The sequence below is a fragment of the Carex rostrata genome, chromosome 10 (assembly GCF_964058835.1).
Source record: "Carex rostrata chromosome 10, lpCarRost1.2, whole genome shotgun sequence".
NCBI lineage: Eukaryota > Viridiplantae > Streptophyta > Magnoliopsida > Poales > Cyperaceae > Carex > Carex rostrata.
Window position 1 is genome coordinate 6,423,616 of NC_135927.1, and position 23,847 is coordinate 6,447,462.

At 33.5% G+C, this 23,847-nt stretch overlaps 1 protein-coding gene across 2 annotated transcripts; it reads left to right on the forward strand.

Annotated features, from left to right (window-relative positions):
* The first annotated feature begins 3,116 nt into the window (after nucleotides 1-3,116).
* Nucleotides 3,117-8,321, forward strand: LOC144560588 (lipid phosphate phosphatase epsilon 2, chloroplastic-like). 2 transcript variants are annotated; one of them, XM_078309821.1, is made up of 4 exons: nucleotides 3,117-3,499; nucleotides 7,291-7,513; nucleotides 7,909-7,991; nucleotides 8,080-8,321. In XM_078309821.1, exons 1-4 carry the CDS (start codon nucleotides 3,212-3,214, stop codon nucleotides 8,308-8,310), a joined length of 825 nt encoding a protein of 274 aa, XP_078165947.1. In that variant the 5' UTR covers nucleotides 3,117-3,211; the 3' UTR covers nucleotides 8,311-8,321. The 2 variants fall into 2 exon arrangements, with proteins under 2 accessions (XP_078165947.1, XP_078165948.1); XM_078309822.1 differs by having other exon boundaries at nucleotides 3,124-3,499; nucleotides 7,918-7,991.
* Nucleotides 8,322-23,847: the final 15,526 nt, after the last annotated feature.

Below are 23,847 nucleotides of genomic sequence, written 5' to 3' on the forward strand. Positions count from 1 at the left end.
TTTGTAATCGACTGGTGTAAAGTGGTAATCATTCATTCAACGTGTCAAACAAGCACAACGCTCTCACTGGAAAGCACGGGTGTACCTTCGCAAATTGAGGCAACTGGAAATGCGATCACATGAAAACCTAGCTTCGATTTGAGAGAGAATAGACGCTTGGTGAGAAATTGAGAAAAATAAGAGATTTAATGGGAGAAGAAAGAGATCTTGAAAGATCGAATTCAAAAAATGGAACAGGAAGAGAAACAGATCGGAGGAGAATGGAGAGGATCTAGTGTTATGTAATAAGATCTTGAAAGATCGAATTCAAAAAAGTAGCATCTAGTGTTATGTAATAAGGTTTGGCCTCTAGAGGGGTTATACTCTCACCGGCGAGGCCGTCAGAGATTCGGTGACTTGTCGGAGCAGTGGCCATTGGATGGGACGTCGGGTCAGACCTCGGTGGTCAGAAATTTTGAGAAGAGAGCAAGAGAAAAGGGAAAAAAATCAGAGAGATCGGGTTTTAAATAAGGAAGGTCAGGTAGTTAGAGTTCGACAGTTTGAGACGCATAAAAATGGTCGGAATTTTTGGGGGACTAAATGACGGGGGATGATACCTTTTCTCTATAATTAATGCAACATTTTAATATGTATTCAAATTATAAATTAATACCATAAGTTTAGTTACATGAGAGCAATAATAATCCTAAATGTTAAAATATGCTCAAAATGATTTACCTAAGAAGAAAATTGTGAAATTAAAATAAAATAGTGAAAACATAAAAAACAGAAGGAAAGAAAAAACTGGAAAACCAGAACCGTAGCACAGAAGTCGTTTTTTTTTTCTGAAAACGGTTAGGCACTTTTGATTGAATTCAAATAGAGTTTGTTACATCCTAATTCCTTTCTGCCTACCAGAAAAAAGTCCAAGTTACCATACTGAAAATAAAACCCCTAATTTAATTCCTGAAAAGAAAGAAAAAACCTAAGCTACATTTGCTACTGAACAGATTCTAAAAAACACAGGGTTCTACATGGTTTGCTATTTCCAATTCTGCGATCATCTCCTTTGAGGTGTCTTCATATTGTACCAGAAACTAGTATGGGACCAATGTAAGCACCGCACCACTGTGCTGGTATAACTGTAGACACTGCACCACTGTTTCTTTAGACCTCAATGTGCTCGGACAAGTTCCCCTTGTTCATCAAAGAATAGTAATCCAATTCCTACCCTTTGTCTCACATCCCAAGACCCTTCAACCTGAACCAGTCTCATTCCCTGTGGTACCAGTACCGATTCGTGTTTTTTTGGCTTGTGAATAGTAACCCAATTCAGCTTTTTCCATTTTTTAGTTTATGTTGTATATCAGAAAACTGAACAATCAACCATCACATCTCTTCTCTTTCACACCGACTTCAGGTTCTTACTAGCCATTGCGTCTTTGTGGCTCAAAACATTGTTATGAACTGATCAGTATTAGAATTATTGTTAAAATTTATAATCAACTAAGAAAATGGATCACGTAGTATGGAGTATCACATGGGAAGAGAAAGAGTGAAGCAGGATGGGGACATGAGATGGAGGAGGGTTGCACAGGATGGAGGAGATTGCGCGATAGGAGAGGAAGGGTCAGAAGGATCAAGTGGAAAATGGAGCAAGAAATGGAGGTTTGAGCGCTCAATTCTCAAGGATAAAATGGTCTGTTCAATATTTACTTAATTTGAATTTACGTTTTTTAGTGGAAAAAATTGAAAATGGGTATATTAATAAATATATTATGTTTTGATGGATAAATATCAATGTTATCAGAACCGGACCGGACATCAAGCCGCTAAAGCTTCGGTTCAATGATTCACTGATCGGACCGGTGGTTCAACCGGTTCAATTGCTGACTTTTTAGTTACTTATATATTGACAATATATATTAATTGTACAAATAAATGTTTTTTTATACATTGAAGACAAACATACAAATTTAAAAATAATTATAAATTTGTAGATAAATTAAAATTGTATCCCCCAAAATATAATAAAATTACTTCTTTTATCAACAAGTGACAAATTTTTTTTTTTTTTTTGGGAAAAATATAACATCCCACTATTTTAAATTTGTGGATAGTTCTGACTTTAAATGCAAGGAATCAACGTATAATCAATCATCTTATTTTGCGAATTTAACATGAAAAGTCATTTATAACCTAAATTCAACAAAAAAAATGGACAGCTTATTACATCTTTCTTTGTCTCTGGCTTGGAGTCAGATCTGTTCATGATATAGTGGTCTCGCTGGCTGAGATCCACTCTACTAGCCAACTTCATAAGTTGCTTCCTTCAAAATGAGGATAGAATAGAGGGCCGGGTGGGGTTTTGATCTCATTGTGAGTTTCTATGCTATAATTCTACAATTTGATTCATTTCCATTCTTGTCGATAAAGAATCAAACATCAGATTAAGTCAATTGAAAAAAGAGAATATGCCTTACTTGAGTATGCGTTAAATAAGCGTATTTATTTTTGGAATGAGTCAATTGAAGAGAGAGAGAGAGCTAGAATCTACGAATAATTGAAGTAAGAGAGTGTTGGAAGAATCAAACATATATTAAGAGGAAAAGTTTTCTCTCAGTGCTAGATATTGAAATTGTTGTATGTAGAATAGCACCGCTTAGAACATGAGATATAAGAATAATAACAAATATTAATTATGTAGTGACTTCATCGTAGAATATTAACTAACTAGAAAGTTACTCTTCGGTCTATTTTACTACAAACCAAAACTGCGTTCACAGTTGAGAAATGTTTAACCGGGTTGTCTCCTCTTCAGTATATTTTGACTTATATTTTTTAATACCTTGATTTATAATTTCTGATCCTATAACTTATAATTAATATTACCAATCATAATTCAAGAAATTTAGTTTGATTTTAACATTAAATTTAATCCAAATTACAAATCAAACATTCAGAGGGGGACAAAAAAAATTCCAGAGAGAAGTAAAGTCAATCGGTACCAATAGATCACTACTAAAACTTGAAATCCAGAGGGAGTGGCTGCCCCCCCTTGTGGTACAGTAGATCCACCCTTGACTTGGACCAGTCATTAGTCAATTCTCGCTTCTCATCTAACCCAAACATTCTCCCCATTAAATAGAATAAGAAATCATCAGTATACTCCCAATTCTCTCTCACTTGATGCATCTTCCCACAGTTTAATTACTTTTATTGTCCCTTAAAAATGCAACTTTCCCTTGCTTTCCCCTCAATATTGAACTCTTCACCATATAAATTATTCTCTCCCATCTCGTTTCTCCACTCATGCACGTCCAAGAAAAGGGATTTGAAACCCATGCTATTTCATAAACCTCTTTGTCAAGCAAATTTGCAGGGTTTTGGAGGAAAAAAGATGGCTAAACTGAATCAAGTGAATGCTACAGAGGACCGAGATGATGTTTTGAGAGATGAGTCTTTGGATTCTTCGTCAGGTTCTTCATTCAGAAGCTTTGAATCAGCTATCAATAAATCAGTGAGTAATTTTGCTTTCATTAGTTTACATTTCTTTTTCTTACTCGACAAACATTTTGTTTCATTTTGGCTATTCTCAGTTTTAATTTGTTACTGCACCCCCAAGATATTTTTTTTCAGGTGTATCAAAAATTATTTAACTGATTTATTGGTTTTATGTGTACTAGACCCCTTATGGATAATAGAAGAAAAACGAAGGACATGAATGTAAAATTTAGAAATCACGAAGCGTTTTCATTTCCAATTGTCGGATTAGTTTCCATATCTGCACTGTGAAAAAAAAAGGAAAGGCATTAATTACTTTCCAACTTGGAAATGTCAAACATGGAAAAAAAAAAAAGATAACGGAAAAGAGAGAAAAAAGAAAAGAACATCACCACTACATTACTACGACCAATCAACGAAGAGGTAGATAGCAAAAAAAATAAAAAAAGGAAGTATTCAACGAAAAAAAATCCAAATTCCTTCAATATATATATATCTAGTAGAGCAGTGCAAAATTTACGTCGTCACCTTCTAAAATCAGTTGGCTTCTTAAATGAATCCGTATCCTCTTGTATTAACTCAAAGTTTGAGTAAGTGCATCTCGGCTGTATTATTAGGATCTGGACCAGTCCGGTCTAATTAAGGTGGAATACACGGGCCTTTTAAATATTTGTGCCGACACGGATCAGACGATCTGGATTCATTCTTAAATCTTAGAGCATACAAATTCACTTTAAATTGAGGTTTGTGTTTGTTTGTTATAAATTTTAGACAAAAGTTTATTTCACTTTATGCTTAATTCACAAATATTAATTAATTTTACTTTCATGTTAAATTACGAATTTGTCTATTAGATTACTAAACTTCTGTCTAAAAATTTGAATTATGTCCAAAATGAGTGACGAGTTTCTCAGACATTACATACTTGTTTATATTGAGAATGAACTAGCAAATAATATTACATAAGATGAGATTATTACTAATTTTTTTAGGAATCATAGGTTAAAATATTAATATAAATATATGAACATTATGTTTTTAGTTTGATTTTGATAGGCATGGCACTTTATTGGTGTTATTTATCTATGTATCTTTTTATAAAATCAAATAGTTAAAAAAAATATTATCTTGTGTTGTATAGTGTTATATAACTTTTATTTTTTATTAAATACATTTTTAAGAATAATATTCCCGCCGCCCGCCTATATTGAGCAAAATAGGTCATTTATTTGATCTTTTATCCCTAAGGGGGTGTTTGGTTCGCGCTATATATCATTTCAGGGAATAGAAGGATTCCAAGGAATGTCATACCAGAGAATGTCATTCCAGGGCATTTGTTATTACCATGTTTGGTTCGTGCATGGTTATTGCTTCAACATTTCCTAAAATTAGTTATTCTCATGTTTGGTTTGCACATAACTATTGCAATGGCCATCAAGATGTGTTTTCACTATTTTAAATTATTAACTAATGTTTGTCTCAAAAAAACTTATTTAGATCACATAAATATAAGCCGAAGCAATCAAACCATTCGATTAATTTTCATGTTTTCTGATAAAGAACCTGATATGATTGTCAATGGCTCATTTACGGTCCAAATTTGTTATTATATCGATAAAATACATTTTTTTATCATTAATGCCCGTTGACCCTCCTTTTCAATGAACCAAAAATGTTACATATTACATATGCAAGAGAAACCACATTTATGCTATTTTTCTTCTATCTACGCCAATACCAGTAAATACCAGTATCACCTGAATGCCCCTTTTAACCTGATACACTAGCCCATCAACTGAGATACATCTTCAACTTTTCCAAATAGGTCCTCTAGAAATACAATTTAATATCTAGTATCCAAAAATTGGAAAAGTAAAACCTTCAAAATACAATTTACCACTGCTTCCCCCAAGATCCATCCATATAGCAAACATCCAAATCCAAAGCCAAGCTCAGGAGCGAGTCTAAAATTGGGATGTTTCGAACATCAAGTACGGCAGTTTTCATAAATTATCAATCATTTTAGAATTAAAAGCGAGGCAAGGATCCACAGGTGGATTGTCCTCTAGTATTAATTCGAGATTGTTAGTTTCTTGAGCCTTTTTAATCGATTCCAAAAGAACAGTTGATACGTCAAGATCTGATTCTAACAAGATTTCATTTACTAGTTCATGTTTCTCTAGGTGCCGACCAATGTCTACTATGAGGGCAAGTATGTCATTTCGCGACCTTGCTGTCATGGTTCCTAGTGAAAGAAAGAAGAAAAAGAGATGCATATTAAATTCAGTTGTAGTTATTGACATGTAAATATCAGCATGTAATCATGGTTCAATTAGATTCACAAAATTGTAATCAAGGAAAAAGAAAAAGAAAGATATGGATGTTACCATATTGGTACTGAGCAGTGAGGGTAATCAGTACCAGTTCGGTACTGTACCAGTTCCTGTTCGGTACTGTCCTTGTACCAGTTCGGTAAAACATGCATGCTACATCACTGGTACAACTACCAGTTCGGTAATCTCAATAGTAAATATAGTAAAAACGGTGAGAAAAATTTAGACACAATGTGACAGAAAAGACCTCAATGTTTCTCATCAATTTAGACTCAATTATACAAACTCTCAACTGTTCAACTATGCATGCCACCACTCCAATCACTTAAATGATATCTTTGACCTCTAATTAAATGATAATCAACCAAAACATGGGAGAAATAAGATTTTCACTCTTGCTAACACAGTCCTCTCTTCATTGCTAATTTGACGTGAAAGTGGGGAGAGGGAGAAAGCAAACCTGTAATCGTAGTTCTAATTTAATCAATTTCTGAATGAATTGAAGAAGGGTAGTACGGAGAGAGACGGAGAGATAGAGAGAGAACTTTAATCTGTAATCGGAGAAGAGAAGTCAGAGACAGAGTGGAGGCTGAAGAGAGAAGTCGGAGTGGGAGACAATTTTCTCTCGCGAAAATTATCGGAAAAGAAGAAAAATTATCGGAGAAGGGAAAATTTTCAACCGAAAAAAATAAGAAGTGCTGGATGATTTCCGTCGAGAGGGAATGAAGAAATTCCGCCTTTTTTTTGGCTATCGGAATAGCCATAAACTATGGCATTTGGATGGCAAGGGAATCCGTGATTCCTGTGTTTATTCCCTTCCTCTTTTAACCAAATGCGGGCATTGCAAAAATGGCATGGAGATGCCAGGGAATCACTGTCAAATAGAACGAACCAAACGCCCCCTAATAGAGTTTCTATTAGGCGATCTTGATAGTACTATTTTGGTAGCAACAAAATCTGAAATGTGCTAGCGGCATGCCAACAGTGAGGTACCACTAGAGAGCACCAGCCCTGACTGCCACCTGTGCTTTAATATATAATACCTTTACTGGTTTAATTTACACAGGTTATATCATTCTGTTTCCATTTTTGACATGACGTCTTTTGATATTTTGAGACTTGAGAATCAAATATCCAAACTGACGAAATATTCTAAACTTTATGATAACTGGTATGATGTGAATGATACATTTATAAGTACTGTACTAATCTGTGTAGTTTAGCTCTTTTCAAATTAAGTCATGAGGTTGTAATGAAACAAACTGCCCAATTCTTTGTTTCTGTTTTTGTTTTGGTTTGTTGTCTTAATCGAATAAGCTTGATCAACATTTCAATTTGCCTAATTTGGTTTAATTTCAGCTGAACTGACCAAACGCTCACCTAACCACATTGTCAACTAACAACTATGGTTTGTTGGAATTAATTTCCATAGTTTCATCTATACTTTTTTTTTTTAATTTCATTATATTACCAGAGCAAGTGGATAGTAGGAGGTCTCCTTGGTTTGACGATTTTATGGAAACATGATGCTGAGGTACAATGGGCAGCAACGGGCTCAATCTTTAATTCATTTATTGCAGTAACACTAAAACGGATATTGAATCATGAAAGGCCATCAGGCTTGAGATCTGACCCAGGAATGCCATCTTCACATGCACAATCCATCTTTTATGTCTCAATTTTTGCAGTACATTGTTGTAAGTCGATACCACTTTCATTCATTATTACAATTTCATTTTAGTATGTACTACTACTATTTCTCAAATATGTGAACATGCAAGAAGAAAAGGAATGTCAAAATCAATAGGAAGTCTATATTATCTGTTGTGGTACCTTTATCAATGCACATTAGGTGAGAGTGCCCCTGGAAGCACAATGCCATCCAAAAGAAGTTAATTCATGATTTACTGTTCCGACATTACTTCCTCGATCAATCTCTCTATTTCACACTTGCAGGGATACATTTCTACCAATTCCTCCTACCAACTAGTTGCCAAGTTCAGGCCGTATAAGTTACTTGATCAATAGCGATAGCATCCATTAAATTTACTAATTTTGTTTAGCTTCCATTAAATTTACTAATTTTGTTCAGTTTACATAGTGATGCAGTGGCTTGGAGTTAATATTTGGACAGTGTCACTTGGTGCAGCTATCCTAGCTTTGGGATCTTATTTCGTGAGTATTAATATTTCATATACTATCTATCTGGCATAACAAAAGTATATTAGAAATCTCATTGATACAACTTTCTGGTTCTAAACAGTCATGGTTGAGGGTATGTGAGCAGCTTCACACCACAAACCAGGTGGTAGTAGGTGCGCTCTTCGGGACAATTATCAGCATTGCATGGTTATGGCTCTGGCATGCTTTTGTATATGATGCTTTTGTTTCTTTTATTTGGGTGCGAATCATACTTTTTATTTTTTCGATATCATTGTTTGCAGCTTTTGTAATATATGTCATTCAAAATTGGCTCAATGACCAACATGTTTGATTTACTGCCTCCGATTTTTGTTGTGTGTGTGTGTATTTAGTTTGAGTATGTACTTCCATGTAATAGTTAATTCACAGATGAGAAGATGCATCTGTTGAGGCTTCAAATTAAGATTTGTGTGAAATAAAAAGAATTAACGAAAATCTAGGTAATAGTTGATTTCCGCAAGGAACTTATTTGTATATTCACATACTAGATGCTGATCTCTTCTTTAGGATGTCAGCATTAAATGCTACTATTGCTTTGTTGCTTCAAATATTAGAAGATACATCCGAAAATATTGAGGTTCGTAACTGTAAACTTAAAACTTTATAGTCTTGATAATTGAGACTTATCATAGATCGTTTATGCGATTGTTTAGAGTGAGGATAGGGTACCATCCTCTACCAGTCCTACTCAGTTAAGTTGTTATAGCAGCATTCCAGTGACTAAAACTAGAACAGGGTTAGCAACCCTTAAATTGCATTTGGTACCAGTATCGGGCATGCACGATCTGCTGAAACCGTGTGCGATTCCAACTGTAAGTGATAACCAGATTGTATGGTTTGTCCAGTAGTATGCGGATGATAACAGAATCACATGCGACCAACCAACTTTACTTTTGCAGGTTTACACAATAGCATGCGGATGTTGATAGAACCGCAATTAGATTAAACTCATTTGAATGATAGAATGCTGTGTAGGTCACTGAGAGTCGCACTAAAAGAGAAAGAAGGAATTAGGTTTATATGTTAATCCCTTAGTGTGAGGGGAACATCTGTTTGGGGACTTCTCTCGGCATTCCTTCTGTTTCACCCTTTTGACGGGCCTACGGTTCATGATCAGCCTGTCGGGGCTTTATTGTTTGATTGCGGGGACGTTTAATTCCCGACAGGCGCAAGCCTCCGCCGTTAATTACATCAGCAAACCTTTCGGGTTCATACTGAATACCTTGTTCATTCTGGGATTTGTGCCTATTTTGTTGTGAGCTGAGTAATTGAGGCTAAAAGAGGACTCATGTAAGGTTCTTTTGGTTATTTGGATAGTTCTCATTTGATTTGGACATTTGGCTTAGCATGTGTGCATGTGCATATTTATCATCATGTGTGTTTATATTTTTAAAACATATAAAAATACATGAAACATATTAATCATGTGATTTATACTTGACAAAATATGTTTAAGCATCATTTTTATATTTTATATATAAAATAAGTCAAGAGAGAGATATTTTGGTCATTTAAGAATTTGGCTGAAGCTTTGACATGTTCAATTACTATTTGAAATTTTAGAGAATTTAATTTGGGTTCATTTGGAACTGGTTTCAGTCGATTTGGACTTGAAACGGAGAAGTTATAACAAAAAAGGATTGAAAAGGACTTTTTTTGTGAATTTTTTTGTACTTCGAGGAGCCTATTTGTAAATTTTGAGAGACTTAGGATTGTAATTTGGACTTTTGACAGAGTCTGGAATGCAATTTGGGCTCCAAGGGCCTATTTGAAGAGGTTTTATGCTATCAAGGGCCTTTTTATAAATTTTTAGGGACTTTTCTACAATTTCTTATAAATAGAGGGGCTTATATGCAAAAGGATATCATTCAATCATTTTTGGGCTTAAAGATTAGTGCTGGGCCTTTGAGATTTGAATATTGGGCCTTGAGTGTGCACCGACCATTGGATATGATCACTGGGCCTTGAGATGTGGATATTAGACTTTAAGATGTGTGCAAAGCTATGATATGGACAGCTAGGCTTTGAGATTTGGGCTTGATGCATTCAAATGTGCACTGGACCTTTCATTAGTGTGTTGGGCTTTGGATTTTTACAAATAGGCTTTGAGATTGGTGCAAAGGATTTGGATTTAATTTAGACTGCTGATAAGTGGGCCCATGTTATTAGTGGCCGTTTGATATTGTTGGTTTGAATATGGGCCTTTTGCTAAAGAGATTGCTTTAAGATCCACACTCCCTTCTTTGAAACTCGTGCTAGGCAGCTGTCGGGTTAGGGTTCATCCCTTACAAAACGGGTCCAACCAACTCCGGCCACGGCGGCACTGGCCAAGGGTACCATTGGAATCGCCTCTCTGTCAGGAGTCCAAAAGTTCCCTTGTCGGCGGCCGGTGGCCACCAGAGACTGCGGTTCTCGGTTGACTCACCCTTATTCCGTACCGATTGAGATTTCAGAGCGATTTCTTTGGGATTTTCTTCAGGAATTTGGTTATTTGTTGTCATATGGAGGCATAGAAGCCGTTTGGGTCATCAATTTGAAGTTTGATAGAGATTTCAACATGATTTGATCATTTTATACCTTGAACAGGTACTGACTTGGTATCAAAGTTTGGTACAGAGGTCTTGGAGTTGATTCAAGTGTTTCAAGAAGTTGTTTTGATCATTTAAAGGGTTTCTGAACATGGTAGAAACTTGAATTTGATTTGAATTGCTTGTAGGCAGAAGATAGGGTACATCTCATGTATTATACTTTTGGTTTTAATCCTATTTCTCATGAATTGTATAAAGACAGATGTAATTTCTTTTTATGGAGTCAAAGATATATATGTCAGATACATGCATGTTAAGTTTTACAATTTTCAGAAATTTATTTACATTTTTAGAGATTTTATAAAGACCAAGGGCATCACAGGTCATTTATGCATATTTTATTTCAGAATTTTCATATTTAAAAGCTGAACTTCAAAATATCATAACTAATTGTAAAAAAATCTAAAAAATATGAAATTAATGTCCATTTTATGTATTTTTGAGTCCTCTATCTAACTGGGAGTCCATTTTTCAATTTGGTCCCTATGCTGATCTGTACTAGTCATTCTGTCAGCATGGGTCATTTAATGCATTTCAATGCATTTCATTGTACTAGTTGGGCTTTCATGGCCATTTGGTACTGAGTCCTTGTTTGGTTTGGTACCAGGGACTGTTTCAGAGGTCTGAACCATGACAGAAAGGGTTAGTTTGGGTTATAACATGGTTTGAGTAACTTTATGCTACTGATTTTGTACCAGTATCACATAAAATGAAGATCAAAGTATTCAAAATCTTATCAATCATTGTTTCAAGGTGTTTGAAGAATGTCAGAACTTGGAAATTTGCAGGGAGGTCCCTGTTTGTTTGAAAATCATGTTTTGAAGCATTTTCACTTGATTTAAGGGCATAATCATGAAAACTTTATGGATCTAAAGTTGTAAATGACATGGCAGCTGGTATTGCTTGCCTTTTTACACTTTAGACCTCAGTTTCTCACTATTTGCAAATAAGCCCTTAAAAATGGTAAAATTAGCTATTTTGGCAGCATAACTTCACCATTTGTTTGATTTTATTTGCAAATAGACCTTTCCAAGTGATCATTAGGTTGAGAACTATAAAGGATGTCAGATGGCTCAACTTTAAACAGTCATTGTGTGTTAATTTTTTGATTTAAGTCACTTTAATCCCCTTTTTAATCATATTTATAAAGAAATCATAGGGTCTAATGAGCAAGGATGCTAACTAGCTCTACTACACTCATCTTTGCCTATAATTAAGTTATAAAAATGATTGAGGGAGGCAGAAAAGGAAGAAATGCAGAAAAATCTGGGAAAACATGTATAAAAATGCTTTTTTTATAAAAGATTTGTTTGGAAACTGTCAAGATATCATTTTTAAACATCAATGTATATATTTTAATACATATGTATGATTTTTGAAAGAAAACAATAGAGAAGAACAGAAAGAAACATAAAATGACAAAGAAAAGACTCAAAATTCAAAGAAAGGAAGCTTTATTCATCGAAGAAAATACATATTTTGGCCCCTAAGGGCCTTACATCATGCCTATGCTTCAATTACCTAGTTTCTTGTTTTTCTACAGAGGAAAAAGAAAGAAAATGGCTTCTAAGCCTACTGATTTGCTGGTTTACTGCATATAATAGCTTTCTGCCTAATTTCAAGTGTATAGGTGTATGTAGATGTATATTTAGGTTTGATTTGACTTGTATCTATAGTCTTCAAGGCATCAAGGGTTCAGGATTTGAGATAGCCTATGCTGACATGCATCTTAGCCTTTAATTTGTTTAATTTCCATTTCCATGCTTCAGATTTGAGTCTTGGCCTTCAAGGCATCATTTGCAGGGGTATAAACCAATGATTTGAAGCCATGTTGGCAATTCCTAGCATACTTTAATCATAGCCCTTGATTTAATTTGATTTAAAAGGCTAAGACTGGGTATATATTGAGTCATGCTTCTCCTGCATGCATGACGAGAAGATTCTTCTAATTTGTCTTCTTATTTGACCCCTGGACAGCTGTACACGAGTCCAATTTAGCTCCGAGGCGCCAGTTGAGGCTGTGGTGCTTTATGCATTGAATGGGACTGGTATATCTGTTAGTTATGTATTCTAAAAGTTATCTTATGTTGATTACTTTTACATATTATGTTTATGAATTGAATGTCATATGCATTTTGTTCCATGAAATTTATGTTTATCTATAAAATTGTTCAAAAAGATGCTCTTGATCTTGGACCATAGAACTCTATATAATGATAAACATAAATCTCTAAAATGTTCACAAACTTGGTTATTAGCATAGAACACTAATATACCATGATAAGTTCGTCATGTTGATTAAAGTATATTGTAGTTCTATAAATGTTGATAAAGATTTGTCATTTAATAACATGAGTATATGAAATGTTTCATATATTGAACATACCCAACAGATGGAAACATTATATGTATTATGTTAGTGTTATTGATATTTTTATTGTGTCTCTGAATTCTATGATATGAGATATATTTCATTTTTATATGATAAATATATAATGTAACTAATATTAAAAATTACTTATCATTAGTAGTGATAAAAATATTAGTTTTTTGTATATAACTTGTGCGGGAGAAAGTCATATGTCAATAGTCTCATTACCCCTCATTTATAATGAGTGATGATATTTTATGGGCACCTTGGAAAAGTAAAATTATAATGCATGCAATATAAATGAAGTGCAGTTATATATTTATAATTTACTTAAGAGACCAAGAAACGAATATATATTACAAAGATGACACAACCCTATTTTGTATAATATTTATAATATCATGTGGTAAGGAATAGACACAAGTAGGGATGGCAATGGGCCGAGCCCATGGGTATTTTGTGAAACCCAGGCCTGGCCTGCCCGTCAAAAATCAATGGCCCGCCTGCCTGGCCCATTCTGGCGGGCTTGAAAATTTAGGCCTGGCCTGCCCATGTGTCTTTTCTCCAAGCCCAGGCCTGCCCGTGGCACTATGCATTAAATACTAATGATAAGTATGCATTAAATCCAAATACAACTACTTGTTTTTGAGGCCAAATTTCTCAAACCTTTTATCCAGAAATGACATGCTTTGGCAATGTGCATTAAATCCAAATATAAGAACTATAAAGATGAATTTTACAGTGGGAAAATCAGAGATAGCTAAGGCAAAAACAACCACGGCAGATAAAAAATTAATAGTCTCATCTCATCTATAACATGTAAAAAAAACAAAGAAATAATGCTAACAAGCCAAAATAAAAAGAGAGAAATGTTGAAGGCCCCAAACCAATAACAATTTATACAACAAAACAATTAAGTCTAATTTAATAGCAAAACAACAAAGACATGTAATTTAACATAACAAACAACATAGTTTTCCATAATTCAACGAAGTTTAATTCAACACTAAGCTAAAAATAAAAAATTAACACAGTTGCACAAATAACAATCACTCTTCACCTAATACTTCTCTTGCTCCAACCTGCTAATTACAAAATGCAACAAGCAGTACCAATATCATGATATAGTACAAAATGCTAATTACTTTACAGTTTTACAAATTATACGAACTATGCAGTTTTAGTAGTTCATAAAAGAAAGGAGTTACCTCAACATCATTAGTAATAACAAAGCACTGAACCCATCAACTGTGGATGAAACACTTGTGTCACTATTATATGCTGAAATATATATGTCACTAATTATATGCTAAAGTACTACAATTCTTCTCCTCCCACAGGGGCCACTGGTGTTTGCTTCTGATTGTGCCACTTGAAAATATGGTTTATATCATGAATTCAAAACGGCCTGACCCATCCATCACTCCTCAGCAGTCCAAATTTATCCCCCCTGTTTTATTGAAGTAAGCAATAAAAATTCATGTGGTTTATTTTTTTTTCAATTATAACAAATTGTGGAATTGTTAATTACAGTTACTTAATTTTTTAAGGGCTTTTAAGCAATATGTTAGAGAGGGTGGAGTGCAACGCACGGGCAAGCAGAGAAATAAATTGAATGGGAAGTGGTTGGCGGTGAGCACACTATAATTTTATAATTTCATATTTTGTTCAAAAAATTAGTGTCATTCTAACATAGGCTGCTAAATGTAAATTTCAGTCCCCGCAACAGATTGACGGTTGGGAATGTGGTTATTACACGATGCTTTATATGTATCACTTTGTCGACCGCATATAATTCCAATGGCCAACATATCCGGTATGTAATTCATATTAATTTGTAATTCATATGTTTGCCTTGACTTGTCCATAATTAATATAGATTTCCTCTAAACTTGTTTTATTAGTTGCATTGTTATAATTGCAATATTTATTTCTATAAAGCAAAACAGAGATGTAGTTGCTAGATTGTATTTTTATAACTTGCATATTTTGAATTTTTGTAGTATTCATCAGAGTCAAAGAGTTACTCCAAGGAGCAGTTAGATCATTGTAGATGTACGTGGGCAGAGTAGTTTATAAAACAATTTTGTAAACCAGAATATGGATTTGTATAATTTAGTGTACATGAATTTTGTATAATTTTTTCTATAATTTAGTGTACATGAATTTTGTTTAGTAGTTTTGGTATTCTTATTTTGGAAATTCTCTGTTTTGGAATTGATTTGATTTTAAATGGCTAGCAAACTGGAGGCTAGCCAAAAAAAAATAATACAATTATACACGAACATTTAGCTAAAGTCCGTGTAGAAAGGTATTTAAACATTAAAAAAATATTAAAAAAATAAGAGAGCTACATGGAAATTTAGGTAAATGTCCGTGTAGAAAGGTATTTAAACATTCAAAAAATATTAAAAAAAATAAGAGAGCTACACGAACATTTAGATAAATGTCCGTGTAGAAAGCCTTCTAAACATTAAAAAAATATTTAAAAAAATTAATAAACAAAAAAATAAGAGAGCTAAACAGACATTTAGCTAAATATCCATGTAGAAAAAGTAATCGTACAATTAAGGTAAATGTCTGTGTAGAATAGTAATCGTACACGGTTTTTTATGTAATAATCCGTGTAGCTTAGTTATGGAGAGCGCCTGTCACACCCCGAGACAACCCGCCACGTATTTACACATAAGGCGTGTGCACATCACATACATTATCAATAATAAATATTCATGCAAGTTATCTTAGAATTAAATAAAGTCTTCTAACACAACAAATAGTTCAATTACATAACACACATTCAACATGAGATCAAGAGAAACATGGCAAACAAACCGATATATGCCATGTAAGTCAATGTATCCACTTTAAAAGAGAGAATTAAAGTTTAACTAAAAAGAAAATAAAAGACACTTGAGCCGTCTGCTCGTTGACCTCCTGGTCGACATCCCTCTTATTCGTGCTCCCTGCCGGCCTCATCACACTAGTGGAGAATGTACAATTAGTGTCGCTTCATTAGTATCGGACATCTTAAAAATGCGATACTAATACTATTAGTGTCGGTCAAAATAAAGAGCTGACACTAATAACTGACAATTAGTATGGGATGTTTATAAATAGCCGACACTAATACTTTAGTGTCGGCTGTTTATAAACAACCGACACTAATAACAGACAATTAGTGTCGGCTCTTTATAAACAGCCCATACTAAAGTATTAGTGTCGGCTATTTATAAACAGCCCATACTAATTGTCAGTTATTAGTGTCAGCTCTTTTAAACAGCCGACACTAATAAGTCAAATTCCCTTCCCTCCATTCCTACGCGAATAAATTACCTCTCCATCTCTCTCTCTCTCATTTCGTGCCGCTCACTTAGGGTACCATCTCTGTCTCTCTCTCGTGCCCACTCCGAGTGACTACACCAGGCATTGCACCAGGCGCATTGCACCTCAGCCCCTCTCTCTCGCGACACCAGGCGCATTGCACCTCCGCCCCTCTATCTGGCGACACCAAGATCTGCCCCAAGAAGGCACAGTGGGAGAGAAATAAGGTTTGTGTTCAAATTGTTATTATTAAGAGGTTTGATTGCTGTGTAATGATGCAATGGTCTGTTTCTAGGTGGTACAAAATTTGCGAGCTGGTTTGGTAAAGTTTAGGGGCTGATTTGCGTAGTGTCAAGTATATTTGGTTTGTAAAAACTATACTGGTACAGTTCCAGAGATTTGTTAAGATAATTTAAGAATTTTTGATAGTTTGTTTATTAGCTCATTTGTATTCTGATTAAATCTGCAAAGAAATCAGAGATAAAAAGCTTAGTGGAGATGCTGGCAAAATATTAAAATTTATTTTTAAAAAAAAAAAAAAAACATTTAGTATGGGCTTTTTATAAATAGCCGACACTAAAAGTAAGGAATTAGTGTCGGTTGTTTATAAATAACCGACACTAATACTTATTAGTGTCGGCTTTTTATTAAAGAGCCGACACTAATGCCTTACTTTTAGTGTCGGTCATTTACAAAGTATTAGTATCAGCTCCATTAGTGTCGCCCAATGTCCGACACTAATACCCATAAACAGCCGACACTAATTCTAAGTTCTCCACTAGTGTCATTTCCTGGAACCCACATAAAAGTGGAACGGGTGAGAGATCGAACAGTCTCTCCGTACGGGATTTAGTTCCAGTCCCGGAGCTTGTCAAATTTACTTATTTAATACAAACAAGTTATAAAATTATAACCTCACATGCAATATATCTAATGCCTAATTTTAAATCACAAACACACATACACATACTTCATTCGTGTTCTTTTACGTTTTTATCTACCTCACTAGGGGGACTCAAACCCCACTAGATCTTGGCCGTGCCACTAGACGAGGACTCGAACCACCGCTAGATCTTCTTTGCCTCACCAAGGGGACTCAAACCACCCTAGCTATTGGCGTCTCACTAGGGGGACTCGAACCACCACTAGTTCAATTGTCTCACTCAACGGGGACTCGAACCACTGCACCGCAAGATATTGACCCGTGATGGAAAGTCCAACTAACATCACATTAACGAGGGATCTAGTCGGACACTAGACCCAATGTATACATTCCAACATTCGTTCAATGCATATTGGCCCCTTTCCTTTAACTTATCCATTACATTCTATATTTGTTTCATTTAATCATGCAAGAGTCATACTCTACACAATACATCATAATAGTCCGTTGCTCAATTAAATAATCCTATCCTAGTATTCTAAACAAAGCCAAAGGGATCGTTTGATTCAACATGAATAATTCGATAAATAAATAAATGCAAATAAAACGGTAAGTAACAATTTAACAATGTCCAGGAAATCCGTACCTGTCGTCGTAGGATAGTTCACTCCTGCCTCTACGTCACTTCTTACTTCAGAATTCAGATCTAGATCACATTAGCACAGTTTCTAAATTAACATTTATATATGTTTCTATTTGACTGTTGTTAATTTATTTATACAATCCGAATGCCATTCAAGATATAAACCAAATATATTTGTTACCTATGATCAGACATATAATGGAATTCGTTATTGCCCCCAAATACATTTCCTAAATATATTTCCTAAGATTTAAACATAAATATATTTGCTACTGTGTGGTCCGACAAATATAATGGATTTTGTTTTTTTTTATTATCATTTAATCAATCTTCCGACAATTCTGACATACACACAATATACTGTTTTAAGATATAATTATCATTCAAGAAATAATTGGAACTATGTAATTTAATTATTAAATTTTAGGAAATACTGACTATATATTGAAATCATTACTGATTACTAAGAGATTTTATCAAATAATATAATACATCCTAATAAATAAATAATTTCAGAAATTATATAACTCTCAGAAATTCTTATCAAATAAATAAGTATAATATAAAGATTATATAAATATGACAAAATAGAGGAATCAAATCGATGAGTATAATAATTAATAACATAACCTATTTTAACTAATATTACAATCTAACATATTCTAATAAATTAATTTATGCATGGAATGAAGAAATCTTTTATACCTTTTGTGTAGAAAATTACTCTAGTTAAATATATCAATCTAACATAATCTAACATATTTTAATCAATGAAATTTATACAACAATTATATAAATAAAATATCATGGTTTAAATGGAGTACCTTATAGAAGAAATATTTTAGACCATGGAAGATTCAACTCGGTTTAGCAAGATTGTAATTTTTGGGGTTTAAGAGAGGAATTTAGTTTATAGAATTTGGCACAAAAGAATGTGTGGCAGTGAATAAAATAAAAGCCCAAGTTTGTCGTTTTGCAATCAAACCAGGGAAATGAAGCGGCAGAGAAATAAATATAAAATAAAGGAGATGGTAATTTCTGTGATAAAAGGAGAGAGAAGGCATGCACGTAACAGACGAACTAATTTGATAATAGGAAAAGTCGCTATTTACAAAGGAAAAGACGCTATGTGTAAGGCGGTTATCTTGGGAAGTTAATTATGAAGAGATATTATACTAAAATCTGAAACCCACGCTTCAAATTCTCTTTTGTGATTTCTTAATGTTTAGTCGCTCTGTGTTTGTCTTACCGACGCTGCTATAATGTTTCTTAATTTATATGTTTTAGTTAATACTATATTATAATTATTTGCCGTTACGGTTGATATCTTGTTAATTAAGATGACATTTATAATTTATTTCATTAGATAAATCTACATACATCTTGTATGTTGATAATATTGTTATTAAATATATTGAAAGTTGTTTTGTTGAACGTCAATATTTCGTATATTTTTTTTATATATTTTCTGATGGTCTGTAATTAACATATATGATATTCTAATCGTGCTGAATTTTTTCGGACTACACCAATTCTATTCAAGGTGCCTATTTTGCATTCTTATTAAACTAAGCTATTTAATTAATGTAAGAAGAATGATATCTAAATTATTTTCATTGTACTTTAATATAGTACTTCCATTACGTGGTGTTACAGTGCCACTGTCAAGCAATTGTACACGGCTGTTTATGTAATAATCCGTGTAGGTCTCAATAATCACATACGGGTAAATATTCGTGTGTAAATATTCAGGAATTTCTACACCCTCGCATTCCACGCGGCAAGAAATCCGTGTAGCTCGCCTGTTTATGTCCATGTACAATCACTTATTCTATAGTAGTGAAAGAATTAATTAGAAATGCTAGCTCATAGATTTACTTGACATGTGTGACATGACTAATAAATGAGTTTCTCTACTTAAACATGAGATATATAATTATGAGCATAATTATGAGATGTTTAAATTTAATTAAATGATTAATGAAATTCAAATATCGAAAAAAGATCAAAATGGAAGAAACTTTGTAAGACACAAAAGAGATTTTTTTTTGTGTGCAGCAAAGAGTTGTGTAGAAATATCTATGGGATCTCTACACAGATATTTATTAAAGAATCAGTGTAGAAAGCATTGAGAGAGCTACACGGACGTTTATTAGAAATTGTACACGGATTATTGTTTAAATAATAGTGTAGAAAGCCTTGAGAGAGCTACACAGATATTTATTAAAGAACCGTGTAGAAAGATAGGAATTGTACACGGATGTTTTTTAAAATAACAGTGTAGAAAGCTTGATAGAGCTACACGGACCTTTATATAAAGAGCCGTGTAGAAATGTAGAAATTGTACACAGTTTTATGTTTAAATAACAGTGTAGAAAGTATTGAGAGAGCTACACGGACGTTTAGTAAAGAACCGTGTAGAAATGTTATTTTAGAGTTTTGGTTATATAAAAGGTCTTCTCCTTCTAGCGTTGTTTTGATCAATTAACACACTTTCTCTGTGTTTTGAATGTTGATCTGATTTCTACGCATAAGGAGGCTGGATCTGAGATCTTTGAAAGTGAGAAGTAAAGAAAACGCCTAAGGTCTCCATCATCAGTAGTAATGCTTCCGCCTAAAGATGTTTGCACTTCCGAACTGTAAAATTTAAATTACTTTGCTATTTTATTTTGTATTTACGGATTCTGGATTGCTTGTATTTTTTAATTGCAAAACACGTCATGAATTATTAAGACTATCATTTTGTTATACTAAGTGCACCTCTAATTGCACAAAAACTGAAATTAAATTGCAATTGAAAGTAAATAGATGAGTTTAGAGAAATTTGACACGCGGGATGTTAACGGAGTTCGACAAAACAAAGGCCTACGTCTCCGGGGCTTCGCAACCTTGAGTGGTGTGCCTTTCTATTATGCAATACGAAAGGATTACAACTTGTGAACCGTTGAGCTCTTACACACCAAACGAGAAGTCAAACAGCCAACTCAAAGAGATGAGAACAAGGTCTCTTAGTTCAAGCTACTCAAGAGAAACACTCAATAGATCACTCTAACATAATCTAATTTGAGATTAGTGAAGTGGATTTGAGGTTGTTTGAGAAATTTTGAAGTTTTAAGCTCTCACAACAATGGAGTAAGCTAAACTCTCAGAAAATCGCTTTTTAGAAGATTAGGGTCGGCCGAGATAGATTGGGAAGAAAGCCCAATCCCTTATTTATAGAGTCAGCTCAAAAATGAGCTGTTTGAGCTAAAACGTCACAACATTTTATCTCATAATGCGATTTTAGGTTTTCAATTTTCTAACAGCTCAACTAATCGATCCAAAACGTTATAACGATTATCTAACATTTCCATAACGTTTTGCACTGTAAAAATCTTGATCAAAAATAGGAATTTTTGAAGCTCAGAATTAATTAAAACGTTATAACATTTCTATAAACGTTATAACGTTTGTGACTTGATTTTGAATTTGATACAACAGTTCTTAACGTTCTGACATTCCTCAAACGTTACAATGTTTCAAGTTGTTTCTGTACAGTTGTGCTTCAGTAGTTCTGACAATCCTAAAACGTTATAACGTTTCTATAAACGTTACCAACATTTTAGATTCCTTCTGCGTTTTGATCAAGATGTGCTAAAAACGTTACAACGTTTTACCAACATTTTAGTAATGTTTGTCCCTGTTTAAACAGCCTCAAGTTTACTTTCCTAAGCTTCTGATTTTTACAATTTATGTTCTTGATAAGAGTCTTCATGATTTCTTCAGTCCAAGTATTCCATAATGCAATTCCATTTGACTTGAATCTACATATCTTTAAAAAATAGAAGAAATTGTAAAATGCAATAATTATATGTTTTTGCAAATTAATCAAATAGACGAAAAAGATTATTGCACGAACAACACATTTGATATCAGAGCAATAATAAATTCATATAATATGCAATATTTTTTTTTTTATGAAATTGATTTTCAGTGGTTCGTGTAAAAGTTATACAGATTCAATTAATTTTATGTATAAATATTTTCTTATAATTTTGAACGAAAATTTTAACTGAGAATTTTTATTCTCTATTATGTATGCACATATATGTTGATGAATGTCATTTGGAGATGCAATATGTTGGAGATCTTTAACCAAGAGATATCATGTCATGGATCACATGCATACTCTTTTTTGATATGTTCGATCTAATATGCCTTAGTTTGTATGAAATTTCGGTCCAAACTAGATAATAGCCAAGCATTTTGGCAATTTGAGCCAAAGCTTGATCATGTGGTTACTAAGTGGTAAGGATATAACTTTTATATAAACATTGTATTGGATCATGAGGAGTATATGTTATGTTTTATCACATGAGATTGCATGTACAAAAGACTTTGTATATATATATGTTGCATGAATTGTAATCTTCTATCTTTTCTTGTTACTAACTAATACCAAATTATAATTGTAGTATGAACCAAAGCAAAAGTGTTACACCAAGGAGCAGATCGACAATGTCAGATGTATGTGGGCAAGGTGGTTTCAATTTAAATTTTGTACTGCTCAATATAGATTTGTATAATTTTGTATAATTTAGTGTACATAAATTATTTATAATGTTGTATAGTTTTGGAATTCTGAATTTAAAAGGTCTCTGTTTAATGTTTCTTTGTTTTGGAATTATAATTTTAAATGACTAGCAAAATTGGAGGCTAGCCAGCAAAAAAAAAAAAAAAAAAAAAGGGAAAAAAGGACGATTCTACACGGACATTTAACTAAAGTCCGTGTAGAAAGGTATTTAAACATTAAAAAAAAATTGGAAAAAAAATAATTCTACACAGATATTTAACTAAAATCCGTGTAGAAAGATATTTAAACATAAAATAAATAAATAAATAAATAAGAGAGCTACACGGACATTTAGCTAAATATCCGTGTAGAAAGAGTAATCGTATACGGATATTTAGCTAAATGTCCGTGTAGAAAGAGTAATCGTACATGGCTGCTTATGTAATAATTCGTGTATTTCGGTTATTTTGAGAGCGACGCTCGCAAGCGTTTGTACACGGTTGTTTATGTAATAATCCGTGTAGCTCTCGATAATCGCACACGGGTAAATATCCTTGTGTAAATATTCAGGAATTTCTACACCCTCGCATTCTACACGGTAGAAAATTCGTATAGCTCTCCTGTTTATGTCCGTGTACAATCACTTATTCTGTAGTAGTGGGAATAACGTGTAAATCTAGCAAGCTGCATCTGGAGGTGCTATGTATTAGTTAAATGTAAAATATCTAAGCTAAAGTTAGTTTAATGTTGATATATTAATTAGCCAAACTTATTGATTCAAGGTGTAAATCTAACTCTTTTGTTTTTTCTTCTTCTTTATTTTCTTCAAATTCTGTTATTTCTGTTTCTTGAACTCCAGTCTTAAATTTTTTTCTCTTTTGGACCGACCTCTTTTCATTTTGATTCTGTTTTGGGCTCCGGCTACCTTCAATTTTATTTTCTCTGTCCCAATCATAATTCCAGTTCCTTGTCTTTGGGCCGTCTGTGTTGTTCTTTTCTCTTGGGCCTTTTCTATTTATTTTCTTTCTTTATTTGTATTCACTTTTTTTTTTCTTTTTTTCCCCTCTTTCGATAACTTCTAGCTAGGGGTGAAAACGGAGTGGATACGGAGCGGATAATGCTGATATCATATCCGCAACTGTCGGATAATGAGCGGATACGAATACGGATACAGATAGTAAACGGATATCAAAATTCAAAACCAAATCCGTTTTAAACAGATACGGATACGGAACGGATAGTCCACAGATACGGATTCGAATACGGATATAAAACAAATAATGGTCGGATAATTGAATTATATAAATTTAAGATATAAATATCAATTAAGAAAATTTTAAAATCAGGAAAAATAAATTAGAAAAGAAAAGAAAAAAGTAAAATAAAAAAGAGGTAAAGAAATGGAGAAGAGAGGGTTAGAAATGAATGGAGAAGAGCAGCCTTAGTGAAAAGTTTGAAAAAATTAAGCAGG

Coding starts and splice junctions, on each gene's coding strand:
- LOC144560588 (XM_078309821.1), top strand. CDS start 3,212: ATGCAACTTTCCCTTGCTTTCCCCTCAATATTGAACTCTTCACCATAT. Junction 7,514..7,908: donor AATTTTTGCAGTACATTGTT/GTAAGTCGATAC, acceptor AATTTTGTTCAG/TTTACATAGTGATGCAGTGG. Junction 7,992..8,079: donor TAGCTTTGGGATCTTATTTC/GTGAGTATTAAT, acceptor GGTTCTAAACAG/TCATGGTTGAGGGTATGTGA.